The sequence below is a fragment of the Rhea americana genome, unplaced genomic scaffold (genome assembly GCF_003343005.1).
Source record: "Rhea americana isolate MKP2758 unplaced genomic scaffold, rheAme1 scaffold_551, whole genome shotgun sequence".
NCBI lineage: Eukaryota > Metazoa > Chordata > Aves > Rheiformes > Rheidae > Rhea > Rhea americana.
Window position 1 is genome coordinate 122,318 of NW_028186703.1, and position 12,480 is coordinate 134,797.

Below are 12,480 nucleotides of genomic sequence, written 5' to 3' on the forward strand. Positions count from 1 at the left end.
GCCGGGGCAGCGAGGGGCACCGCGCCGTGGCCGGGGAGGCCACGAGCCAAACACCGTCCCGGTGCCGTTTGCGTGGTTCGGCGGTGCAGGCGCCGTCGCCGGCTTCGTCACCGAGTTAACGAGCTGACGCCGCCCGACGCCTCGGGCCTGAGCTCAGCGGCGCTTCGCCAGCCGCGGTTAAGCCTTCGCCTGGCAAGGGCGCTCCGCAGAGCCGCCTGGATGAGTCAAAGCCCGCGACCTGCCGTTCCTCTTACTGCCGAGYCGCGTTTTCGACGGGCGAGGAAGGCCGAGACGTCGTTCTCGCTCGCGGCCCTCCCCGGCGGCCGCTGCCTTCCCGCTGGGCGAGGAGGCACGGACCGCGGCGCGAGCCCGGGAGCCGGCGCACGGCGCCGAGTTGCAACGCAGCAGAGCTCTCTGCGGCGCGGGTCCGCTGCTCGCCGAGCCCGGCRGTGGTGCTGCGGGAGAGCGCGGAGCGATGGGGCGTCTTGTGATCCCCCGGGGCGGCGGGGGCACGGCGCGAAGCCCCGGGAAGGAGCGGGAACGTGCAGCGTCCTCGCGCCTCCCTCCCTCGCTCGCCGGAGCCGGCTCTGCTCTCGGGCTCGCTCGGCGGGGGCCTCCCTCGGCGGAGAGCGGCCCGGTTTGGCCAGATGTCGGCCTGGTCGCCCGGCCACCGGGTCCAATGCCAGCAGGCCCCGGCTCACCTCCCCTGGGACTTTATTTTTAGCTCTGCCCTCGTGACTGATGGGGTCAGATCATTTCTAATAATACGAGAAGCACAATGGTGGTTTTTTTCCCCTCCGCTTTTGCCACGTTCAGCCAAGAAGCGTCTRCGCCTCGAAGCTTTCTGCCTCTGCTCCCCCTGCTCTGAGCATCGCTCCACCTTATCTGCTCCGTTTGGTTTTGCTCTCCTGCAGTCTGCTGAACCACGGCTGCCGGCAGGCACTTCTGCTAGATGCTGGGAGTTTGGTTAAAAGAAAACCCCGCGCTCCTTTGCTCTAAGCTGTCGGGTCCTGCTCAGCTTCCAGCTGTCCTGCTTGCAGCTGYGTTGCAGCGAGGCCGGCTCCTTCCCAGGACCTTGCCCTTCCTGCGCTCCGCACGGCCCCAGCCCTGCTTGCCCTGTGGTTTCTGCTGTTCACCGCTGCCCTGCTCCATCCTGGAGCCCGTAGCGTTTCRGCTCTCCGGAAACCGCCTCGACCGTTACATCAGAGCAAGGACGGCCGGATAATAGCGCCGCGGTCCCCTCCCGCCGGCGCAGGAAGGAGCAGAGCGCGTCTCCGCCGGCTCCGGGGATCGGTGCTCGCGGGGAAATGCCTCCGCGGCGCTCGGCGGGGAGCCCCCGCCGCGGCTTCGCCTCCCCGCGACGACGGGCGCGGGAGGCGGCGCGAGAAACCCCCGGGGAACCGCTGCGCCGCGGGGCTCGCCGCCCGCCGGGGCCCCGCTCCTGGCACTCACATCCTCCGCTCCGCCGCCTGGATCACTTCTATGTCTCTAATCTCTGCCGACGCTCCCTGCCGCTTGGCTGTCATGCAAGCAGCTAATTTACATTTCTTTCCTCTCTTTCTCTCTTTTTTTTCCCCCCCTTCTCTCCTAATGAGATGCTAATAAGGCCTCTCTCGGAGATGAATGCGGTGCCGCCGCGGTCCGTGGCGCGGGACGGGCTCGGGGCCCCGAGCGACGCGGCCTGGCCTGCCTGGCCCCGGCCCAGCCGCCCGCAACGCGCGAGCCTTTCTCCTGGGCCGCCGCGGCCGTGGCCTCCTTCCTTCTCTTCCTCGGCAGGGCTCAGGGATGCCGGCGGCTCGCACCCCCAGCGCGGGATGCCCTTCCCGGCCCCGGCTGCTGCTCCTGYTTCCTGCACGCGGCAGTTTTTCCCACCTCCCAGCTTTCCCACCGCCGTCTCCAGATCCTCGCTCCAGCCCCCCTGCAGCTTGCCCGTGCCTGGCTGCTCTCCCCAGTCCCACTGCTCCCAGGCTCCTGCTTGCTCCCAGCTCTGCTCCAGTCCAAACCAATATGCCCCAGTGYCGTAAAGGCAGTGTCTGGCTCCCTCCCCAGCCCTGGGGCAAGCAGGGATGTTGGAATCACCCTGCTTGCTCCAGGATGGACACGTGGACAGACTGCGGAGTGAGGGTGGCCAGCTCCTGGCTCAGCCCAGCTCCGTGCCCTGGCAAAGGAGGGAGCAGGGAGCGAGCTGCCTTGCTTAACCCGCCGTGAGTCCCTCCTCCTCCTCGCCGGCTACGTCAGAGGAGACGAGCTGGGACAGGGAGGCTTTTGGCTTGCCTGGGAGGGCCAGGAGCTTCCCCATAGGGAAATGATGGCTGGGAGCTCTTGGCTCTGGGACACAGGTGGACACTGGGTTCGGGAGCTTTTTCTACTGGCCGACGAGCATCTGAGCAGAGAGGAGAGGCCCGGCGAGGGCAGGACGCCTGGGTCGGGATACCCCCGGGGGCAGGAGCTGCTTGGTGGTGCTGAGTCACGCAGAGCTCCGGGTGCCGGGCCCCGGCCCCTGGCTCTGGCTCCTTTTGCCATGCACCTTTGGGAACAGCCTGCACGGATAGCGTTACCTTCCTGGACGCTGTCCCAGGCCAAGAGGAGGGGGAAGGTGGCTGACGGGCCACGCGTCGCTGGCGTCCGCCGCGCAGCCACGYGCACGGCGCTTCGGGACGGGGCGGCCTGTGGGGCGCGTTGCCTCCCTGCCCGGCTCTCCCTCCRCGCAGGCGTCTGAACGCTCTTCCCGTCCCTTTTTCCCGCAGTGCGTCTTCGACGATCTCAGCGGCTCCGTGTCGCTCTCCTGGCTGGGAGACAGCACAGGAGTAAGTAACGTGGTGGGGCGAAGGCTTGGCGGAGCAGCCGCGTTTCCCTCCGGGGGTGCCCCGCTGGGGGGAAGATCCCAACACGGCACCATCCTGCAGGGCTGCGGGGCCGGTCGGACCGAAGCAGTGACTCAGCCCAGGGTGGCACAGGMGCCCCGGGCAGTGGGAAGCACCCTTCTTTCTGGGAGAGGGCCAGGGAGGTGGGTGGAGAAGGGAAGCACGCGCAGGGGGAGCTCTTAAAAATCGAATGAGATAGAGGCGTCCGTGTTTAACGCTCTGCTGCCTCTTTCTACCCAGGTTATCCTTGTCCTGACCACGTTCCAGGTGCCCCTGGTGATCATGAGTTTTGGACAGTCCAAACTCTACCGGAGGTGAGCCCCGCGCTGCCCTCGGGGCGTCCCCACGTCCCAACGAGGCCTAGTGATTAATCACACCTCTCTGCCGGCCACCGCGGGGCTGGGCGACGCGTTCGGTGTGCCCGGTCCCGGCGCAGCCCTACCTACCGTCTGCCCGCTGTGCTGGCAGGGCTCAGCCCGGCCCAGGCGGTTGCTGTCACCGCGAGGGAACCGCGAGAGCCGAGTTTAGCACTGCGTGAGGATCCTCCCCGCGCTAGCGGATTCGGTCTGTTCTGGGGCCRCTCGGCTCCTCCGGTCCCTCCGCTGCGGCGAGGGCAGTGATGATGGGGACCGATACCCGGGGTGGAAATGCCACCGCTGGTGGGGAGGGCATGGGCTGGAGTCAGGCAACCGTTTCCCCTCCTGACTTCCCCTAGGTTTCCACCCTACCGTTGCCTGTTGGGGGCATGTGGGGTACTTGGACTTACAAGAAGAGGCAAGTTGGCCTCCCGGCTGCTGGGAGCAGACCCCAAGGACAGGCTGAGCCCCCGGTCCCCATGATGTGTCCCGTGCTGACTTGCAGCTGGGCCGTTTTCTCCCTTGCAGCGAGGACTACGGGAAGACTTTCAAGGACATCACCGACCTCATCAATAACACGTTCATCCGGACCGAGTTCGGCATGGCTATCGGCCCGGAGAACTCGGGAAAGGTAGGAGTGCGTGGTGAGGCCATGCATCCACGCAGGTGGCCTTGCTGTGCCAGGATCCCTGTGTGCCCCAGGTGTGTGGGTCTGCTGCAAGGCTGCTCCTGGAGTTGTCCTCTGTCCARCTGTGCCACCGGCCTGGGCAGAGCTGTGCGGCGGTGTTTCTTGAGCTTTCGGCACGCCCGGGTGGGCATCCCGCCGGGGTCACCCGAGCTGCCTGCGGGCTGAGCTCCCACCTTCCCCGCACCCAGGTCATTCTAACGGGCGACGTGTCCGGAGGGAGCCGCGGTGGCAGGATCTTCCGCTCGTCCGACTTTGCCAAGAACTTCATGCAGACAGACCTGCCCTTCCACCCCTTGGTGCAGATCCTGTACCACCCTCAAAACTCGGACTACCTGCTCGCCCTCAGCACTGACGTAAGAGATAGGATGGGACCCTGCCCGTGGCTGGGAACGGCCCGGTTGGCCCAGGCTGCTTCCCCAAGGAAGGGCCAATTTGAGGCCACTTGTCCTGGGGAACAGGCTCTGTTCTGCCGGAGGATGTGCTTGGCCCTYGGGGGAGGTTGGGAACCAGCTGTTTGCAGCCCTGACGGGTGGGAGAAAGGCTGTTGAAGAGCGGGAGGTGGTGATCAGCGAGCGTGGTGACCAGCGCGCGCGTCTCGGCTCTTGCAGAACGGCCTCTGGGTGTCCAGGGACTTTGGGGAGAAGTGGGAGGAGATCCACAAAGCCGTCTGCCTGGCCAAGTGGTGAGTGGCCGCACGGTGGCCGGGGATGATTTGGGGAAGGGGGATTGTGGCTGCTGGTGGAGTGGTTTCCGCATCGAACTGCACGMAGCCAGCTGTTCTCCGTGTGGCTGTCCTCCACGTGGCTCCGCGGAGGTGGCTGCTAGCTGCTGAGGTTGCAGCACGAAGCGCCTTCCTTGACACCCTTCGCAACCCCCTCTCCCCTCTGCAGCCTGACCTGGTGGGGGACACGCACCCATCTCATCCAAACCCCTTTGATTTAGATGGAAGTGTTGTGTCCCCTCGCGGCAGCAGCACCCATCAGCCTTCCTGGCCTCCAGGAGCCGTTGGCTGCCCCGCGACTCGCCCCACCTGGGGCCTCCCTGGTTTGAGCTTCCCCAGTGGCACCCAGGGTTCCTTCTGGAGCGTTGTGTGATCCGGCAGCGGATCTGTGGGGCTCTGTGGGTAGCAAGGAGAGTGCAGACAGGGTGGTGTGAGTGCAGTAGGGCAGGGCAACCCATCCCAGGTCTGAGGGCTAAATCCATGCGAGTGGTAGCTCCCCCCGCACTGGAAAACGGGTCACAGAATTGGCTCTGTACGAGGGTCCCTCCCGTGATCCAGACCTCCCTGGTGCATCGTACCCTACGTGTCTCTCTGATTCCCCCGTCTCTTCACAGGGGTGCTAATGACACCATCTTTTTCACCACCTACCTGAACAACTCTTGCAGTAAGTACCTCCCTGTCTCAAGCTACAGTTGTCTGCCACGTCTCTGCGCCCTCTGGGAGACCCTCTGCTCCCTACGCGGTCCCTTAGCCTGCAGAGCATAGAGCAGAGGGTGAAGTGGCCCGTGAATCCAGGCACCTGAGCACCCGGTGTAGACGGTACCTCTTAAAAGCGAAAGATTCTGTAAGCCAGGGCGAGTAGGGGACAGGAACGGTGTCACACAAGCCAGTTAACGGGATAGGACCTGGGAAGAGGACACCAAGAAGTGGTGGTGTGTCATCAGCATCCCTAGGTGTCCAGACGAGGAAGCAGAGACCCACAAGGAGGGCAGCGTGGCTTCTCACGGGCTTAGGGGCTGCGTGTGGCCAATACTCAAAGTTTGTGGAAGGATCTCAGGCATGTTTGAACCCACAGCAGGTTTTAGGTGGGGGTTGATGGGCGGGAGACCTTGGTGGCAATGAGTGTCAACTGGGAACCCCCGAAGCTGGGACACCATCAGGGGGTCACTGGGATATGGTCGTGGCGATGAGGCCAGGTCCTAAACTGGGCTGCAGAGATCAGCTAGAGGCAGCGTCCTGCGTGTCCACTCTGGCGGCCTTAATCCACCTTCCCTTCTTCTTAAGAAGCTGATCTCGGGCTATTGGAGCTAAAGAAAACCTCCGACTTCGGCAAAGCCTTCAAGGTCATCGGCACCAAGATCTACTCCTTCGGCCTGGGGGGGCGCTTCCTTTTCGCCTCCGTCATGACAGAGAAGGTAGTCATCCCCTTCCCTCCTCCCTGGGCGCACCGGTTGCGTGGGGAGCAGGTGATGCACACCTGTGGCCTGTCCCCACTGGCAGCTCTTCCCACGTCCCCATCTGCCCCTGCCCTCCTTTGCCTTGTGAGGGTGAGCAGAGGCTGGAGGACACTCTTGCTCCCCAGGGCAACACGAGGCGCATTCACGTCTCGCTCGACCAAGGCGAAACCTGGAATATGGCCCAGCTGCCCTCCGTGGGCCACGAGCAGTTTTACTCCATCCTGGCTGCCAACGAGGACCTGGTGTTCATGCACGTGGATGAACCAGGAGGTGAGTGCCCCGGGTAAACCAGGCTGGATGCAGCAGGGACAAGAGACGCATCCTGGGGMAGGGTCAGTGCTGGCGACAACTGGAATCGTCTCTGCAGAGGGGACATGCTCTGCAGCAGGCTCTCTGCTCCATGCAGCATTAGCCCTCTACCCCCCAGGCAGGGCTAGGACTTTCTCGTTAAGACGTTACTAATTAACAGGCAGAARCTGCCAGAAACCTTGTTCCTCTTTGTGGTGTGTAGATCCGTTCTGAGGCAATGAGGGTTTCTCCTCTTCCTTCAGTTCCTCTTTCTAAGCTGTGAACTCATGCGCTTCTCCATTCGGACAGCCAGTATCTCCTTGCTTCTCCTTCCCTCTACAGGCGCCTCGTCCTGGTTCCCAGGGCTAGGTCATGGCTGTGTAGATCTTGGAAAGTGCAATGGAAATAAGTGGCCAAGGTGGGCGATGTTAAGGGGACGCAGCCATGCGTGCTGGGAGTGTTCTTCCCACCCTGCGGTGACAACCCCGGTGTCCCTGCGGGGATTCCCTGCAGACGACAGATATTTGCAACCTCAGGGGACAAGAACGGGTTGGTTGCAGGGGGAGATGGCAGCTTCAAGACACCCTTGGCATTCACTGGCATTTCTAGCACTGACTGCAGCCCTACTGTGGGAACCGAAGCTGCACAGTTGTCCCTCTGCCCTTCCCCTTGCCACCCTCTGCCGTCCCTGCGGGGCTGTGCGTGTCGGTGGGAGGTGCTGTGACCATCTGAGTTCTGTCACTGATCGTCCCAGAGACCACAGGGGATGTCGGGTCTTAAGAGTCAGGAGCCATCCCCAAATGTTGGGAGCGCTGGTTCTCCTCGCCTGAACTCACCGGGAATCAGCTCCCCCGAGCAGAGCCTGGCTGCCTCGCTTCGGTTTGGCAGGGACAGATCAGTGCTGGGTGCTGCTTTGAGCTGTTTGCAGAGGAAAGGGGACTTGTCCCTGCAAGGCAGGGCAGTGTCACCGCTTGCCCCGAGACGCGAAGAGAGCGACTCATGCAGAGTCGCCTGTGCAAAGGTGGCAACAGCGTCCAGAGTTGGACTTGAGTTTTGGGAGCCCTCAGCCAGCCACAGAAGTGTGGACTGGAGCAAAACCAGAGCAGTAGTGCCCGCCAGCTCCGTCCCACGTGAGGGGCACCTCAGCTGCCCCTCTCTGCAGCCCACCCCAAGCCTGCCCTGCGAGTCCCTGCTCTCCAGCCTGCCCATGGTGGGACATGGCTGGAGCAGCAGGCTCTTAGCAGGCTGTAGGTGGAGAGACGGAGACTGCACGTCTGTCGTGGTGCCTTGGAGCAGGCTGCCTGCTCCCTGACCCCACGGTTATTTCTGTCCCRTTGCCTGTCTTGCAGATACGGGTTTTGGCACCATCTACACCTCTGATGACCGAGGCATCGTGTACTCCAAGTCCTTGGAGCGGCACCTCTACACCACCACTGGCGGGGAAACAGACTTCACCAACGTCACCTCGCTGCGGGGCATCTACATCACCAGTGTCCTCTCAGAAGGTGAGCGACCGTGCAGGTGGCCAGGCTGGGCCATCCGGGCTCTGTCCTGCTCTGTGCRCCAGAACGGGGGCTAAAGCCTCCCCGGGGCTGAGACACGGCACCTGCGGGATTGCGAGGGGAGCGCGACTCCCGTTGCAGCTGCCTCGGGGCTGGAGGCACAGGGCTGGGGAGCAGCCATTGCCCCTGGGCCCCTCGGGCAACGCGGAGCCTGAGGACGTGCTCCGCACCCTCCCAACTGCTCTTCCCTCCTCCCACCAGACAACTCCATCCAGTCAGTGATCACCTTTGACCGTGGCGGTGAGTGGGTACCGCTGAGGAAGCCAAAAAACACCACGTGTGACTCCACAGCAAAGAACAAGGAAGAGGTGGGTCTGTCTTGCGATCCCGTTCCCCCACAGCTGTTCTCCTTGGGACCGAGGTCACCCTATGGGGAGCTGCTCCCCATGGCGCAGAGCCAAGACACCGGTAACCCCAGGGCCCTGTGGTGATGGCAGTATCTTGGCTCTGTGTTGCAGGGCTGATCTCTCCCTGCCAGGGGTGGGATTTGGCCACAGACTTCTGGGCCCTGCTCTGGGTTAGGGAAGCGCAAGGATGCTGGAGGACAAGTGGGTTCATCCAGCAGCCGCAGCAAGAGGTGCTGTGGAGACAGGGCCAGCTGGGTGTGACCCAGGAATGGGTCATGGRTGGCACCTTGAGGGGTGTGCGAGAAGCCCTGAGTGGGCTGGGGGTGCTGGGTTGTTCCCGCTGGGTGTTAACGGGCAAAGGGTCACTCCTGGAGAGAGCGTCTGGCTCCTTGGCTTTGCCTTAGGCTGACGGTGCCACTGCTGGAGTTGGCCGCAGTGGGGCTGAGCGAGCTGGCAGGGTTGTGCCAGCCACTCACCCCCMCACACACACGTCTCCTCTTGCTCCTGGACGGGCTCTTCTCTTGCATTTGCAGTGCAGCCTCCACATCCACGCGTCCTACAGCATCTCCCAGAAGCTGAACGTGCCCATGGTGCCACTGTCCGAGCCCAACGCCGTCGGCATCATCATCGCCCATGGTACTGAATGTCACTGGCCAGGGGGAACTGGGCTCATTGGGGATGGTGGGTCACAGCCAGGTCCTACCAGGGGACAGTGCTTGCCACTGGCACCCATGGTGGGAGGGGAGGGAGAAGGACCCAGGTTCACGTCCCTCCAGCTAACACCGTCCCCTTCTTCCAGGGAGCGTCGGGGGGGCCATTTCGGTGATGAGCCCGGATGTCTACATCTCGGACGACGGGGGCTACACGTGGGCACGGATGCTGGAGGGGCCGCATTACTACGCCATCCTGGACTCCGGCGGCCTCATCGTAGCCATCGAACACACCAGCCAGCCCATCAACGTGATCGAGTATGCACAAACTCACTCCGCTCTGGTTTGAGGCAGCGAGGGGTCTTGCTGATTTGGGGGCCCCGAAGCCAAGGGGGAGCTGGGGAATGCTTTSGGGGGTATCTCGCAGACAGCACGGGTGTTTGCCCCTCTCAGGCCCTGAGAAGAAGTGTTGTGGCCCTGTGGGCCGGGGGTGTCTGATGTGTCTGCAGGTCTCATCCCAGCCTGTGAGGGAGGGAGGGATGGTTTCTGGGCAGCAAGTGCCCCTTGTTAGCTCTGGTCCCCAACCGAACTCTTCCTTGGCAGGTTCTCCACAGACGAAGGCCAGTGCTGGTATAAGTACACCTTCTCCAAGGACCCCATCTTCTTCACTGGCCTGGCGTCCGAGCCCGGAGCCAGGTCCATGAACGTCAGCATCTGGGGCTTTCGGGGCAACTTCCTAACCCGCAAGTGGGTCTCGTACACCATCGACTTCAGCGAGCTGCTCAGCCGGACCTGTGAGTGCCTCCTGGAGACAGGGTAGTTGCGCCCAGGCAGGCTGGGGACGGCTGGCGTTGGGCTGGGGGACACGCTTCTCGCCCCTGAYGCTCCTTTGCCCTGGTTCGGCGTGGCTCGGTCGCCCTTGGTGCCAAGCCATGGGGACGGCGTGAACCAGGGCGAGCTGTCAAGGTTTCTGCATCCYGATGGTTGCTGGTGTCACCCTGGGGTGAGGCTGCCTCCCCGAGYGCGGAGCGGTGCCGTCTCCAGGAGCGCGGCTGGGCCTGCTCACCCAGGCCGCGGTGCGGGCAGGCAGGCTGCCCGTGCRCCGTGCGGCTGAGCCCTCTCCGTCCTAGGCGAGGACAAGGACTACACCATCTGGCTGGCTCACTCCAGCGATCCCAGTGACCCCAGTGACGGCTGCATCCTGGGCTACAAGGAGCAGTACCGGCGCCTCCGCAAGTCCTCAGTGTGCCAGAATGGCCGGGACTACACGGTGACCAAGCAGCCATCCATCTGCCCCTGCACTCTGGAGGACTTCCTCTGGTAGCCTTTGATTTTGCACCTTGCGCTGTCCCTCCCCAGGTCATGCCAGTAACGAGTCCCTTGGCCTGGCCGGGGCCGCCTGTCTCTTGTGGGTTGTGCTCTGGGACTCCAAGTGGGATCTGATCTCCCTCTCTGCTCTTCTGCCCGCAGCGATTTTGGCTACTATCGCCCGGAGAACCAGTCTGTCTGCGTGGAGCAGCCGGAGCTGAAGGGACACGACCTGGAGTTCTGCCTGTACGGCAGGCAGGAGCTGCTCAAGACCAGCGGGTAAAGCGTGTTTTCACCCCTTGCTCCTCCTGGGCCGGCTGGGTTTGGGCAGGACTGATGCTGTCGGGAGGTGAACTGGCTCGGCTTCGCTGGAACCAGGGGCATGGAGGAACATCGGAGTCAGCACAGGGGCAGTCACCGAATCCCTGGGAAGTTCTTTGTCCTGTGCCCAGCAGGGAAAAATCCTTTCTGATCCAGCACCCTCGATCAGGGCTGACCTTGCTGAAAACAGCTGGGGATATTCCTGCCAGCTGATCAGGTATCATCTCAATTCCAGGTACCGGAAGATCCCAGGAGACAAGTGTTCAGGAGGGGAAAATCCAAGCCGGAAAGAGACCGACCTGAAGAAGAAATGCACCAGCAACTTCCTGAGCCCCAGCCAGCTGGTAGGTGACAGCGGTGCGGGACGGGAGAGGTGACGGCAGTGAGCTGGGGGCCCTCTCCTGCCAACAGCCGTGCGGCTGATAAACTTCCTGCGGTCACCGCTAAGCTGCCGGACTGTTCCACCTAAATCTGCCCGGGCCCTCTTGGAAATTATCTGCCGCAGCCTGGCTGCAGGCTGTCGAAAGGCTTTTCATCCCCCAGGACCCGGGGGCTGGGCGTGTTTCGGTGGGTGAACATTAAAATCTCGCGGCTGTAGAAAAACTCTGCACCGGTTCCTCGTCTCCTCCGCAGGCAGCGTCCTCCAGCTCCACTCCCATCATCCTGGCAGTCGTCGGCCTGCTGCTCATCACCGCCGTGGCCGGGGTGCTCCTCATCAAAAAATACGTGTGCGGGGGCAGGTGAGGCTCCGTCCGCTCCGGCACGGGCAAGCGGGAGCCCTGCGTCGGCTGTCTCGCTCCAGCCCGGGTCCTGGATAACYGCCTGCACTTAGGCACAGATCTGTAGCTGCTTCGCTGAGCCTCTGCTCCYCTTTCCAGCAACGAAGGCAGCTACTAATTGCTTTGCTGCCTTGAGCTTTGCCTCTGACCTCACCTTAGTAGCTGCCGTGGGAAATCGGTTGCGTTGCTGGGCCTGGTGAGCGAGGTAGCACGGGGCTGGTTGCTGCTTGCTGGAAAAACATCTGCCTTCCTGCGGGGGCTGCCCCAGCCCTTGAGCCTCGAACGCAGAGGGGGAATTGAGTTGAAATAATGCCCTTTCCTTGAAGAAAGKGGTCAGTCCCTGACTCCTCCCCGCTTCTCCCGTGCCGCCGGTTGGCGATCCACCTTCTCCGCTCCCTGGCCGGGCCGGGCCGCAGCGGGGTGCAGCCCCGCAGCCGGAGCAGGTCCACGCCTGCTGAAACGGCCGCGGGGCGTTCGCCTGCCCCCCGTCCTCTCCCCGYGCCGGGCAGCGGTGACGGCGTCGCCCGTCTTGGCCCTTGGCAAAAGGAGCGTGGCCAGGGCCGGGCAGCGCTGCGGCGCTGAGAACGGGCTCGCCGGAGGAGCGGGGGCCGCCCGGGCGCCTCCCTCACCCGCCTCTGCTCCGGCCAGGTTCCTGGTTCATCGCTACTCCGTGCTGCAGCAGCACGCGGAAGCCAACGGCGTGGAGGGCATCGACGCGCTGGACCCCGTCACGCCGGCCGGTAAAGGCGGTTACCACGATGACTCGGACGAGGTGAGCACGCCGGGGTGGGGGCCCGAGGATCCCCGCGCCGGCACACGGGACGACCTCGGCACGCAGGACCCTCTGTGCCCCGAGTGATGCCGCCTTCTCTCCCCCCCCCCTCCCCAGGACCTCCTGGAGTAGCGGCACGGCCGCGCCGTGGCCCGGGGATGTCGCAGCGCTGCCCGGCGCCTCCAGCCTCGCGGGCAGGCCCCTCCGCGCCGCCTGCCCCACGTCTCGCGCCTCGCTGGCCTGCTCCTGGCCCGTCTGCCTCGGGCAGCACCGGCTCTGCCACCCCGAGGGAGGCTTCGCTGCTGGGGTGGGGGGGGGACGCAGGCAGGATTTTAACTTAACTCTATTTTAATGATATTTCTTTCCA

General features: G+C 63.7%; 1 protein-coding gene across 1 annotated transcript in view; it reads left to right on the forward strand.

Moving 5' to 3' along the window:
- The window catches only part of SORT1 (sortilin 1), a 13,454-nt gene extending 980 nt beyond the window's left edge, over window positions 1–12,474 (forward strand). Inside the window, exons 2-20 of the mRNA XM_085318777.1 lie at window positions 2,748–2,807; window positions 3,105–3,178; window positions 3,749–3,851; window positions 4,097–4,261; window positions 4,517–4,590; window positions 5,244–5,293; window positions 5,914–6,044; window positions 6,212–6,356; window positions 7,724–7,879; window positions 8,138–8,244; window positions 8,817–8,919; window positions 9,083–9,251; window positions 9,537–9,727; window positions 10,064–10,253; window positions 10,404–10,520; window positions 10,798–10,906; window positions 11,196–11,302; window positions 11,990–12,113; window positions 12,231–12,474. Of these exons, the coding sequence (XP_085174903.1) occupies window positions 2,748–2,807; window positions 3,105–3,178; window positions 3,749–3,851; window positions 4,097–4,261; window positions 4,517–4,590; window positions 5,244–5,293; window positions 5,914–6,044; window positions 6,212–6,356; window positions 7,724–7,879; window positions 8,138–8,244; window positions 8,817–8,919; window positions 9,083–9,251; window positions 9,537–9,727; window positions 10,064–10,253; window positions 10,404–10,520; window positions 10,798–10,906; window positions 11,196–11,302; window positions 11,990–12,113; window positions 12,231–12,245 (2,190 nt within the window). The 3' untranslated portion in view covers window positions 12,246–12,474. The remainder of the gene's footprint in view (window positions 1–2,747; window positions 2,808–3,104; window positions 3,179–3,748; window positions 3,852–4,096; window positions 4,262–4,516; window positions 4,591–5,243; window positions 5,294–5,913; window positions 6,045–6,211; window positions 6,357–7,723; window positions 7,880–8,137; window positions 8,245–8,816; window positions 8,920–9,082; window positions 9,252–9,536; window positions 9,728–10,063; window positions 10,254–10,403; window positions 10,521–10,797; window positions 10,907–11,195; window positions 11,303–11,989; window positions 12,114–12,230) is intronic.
- Window positions 12,475–12,480: the final 6 nt, after the last annotated feature.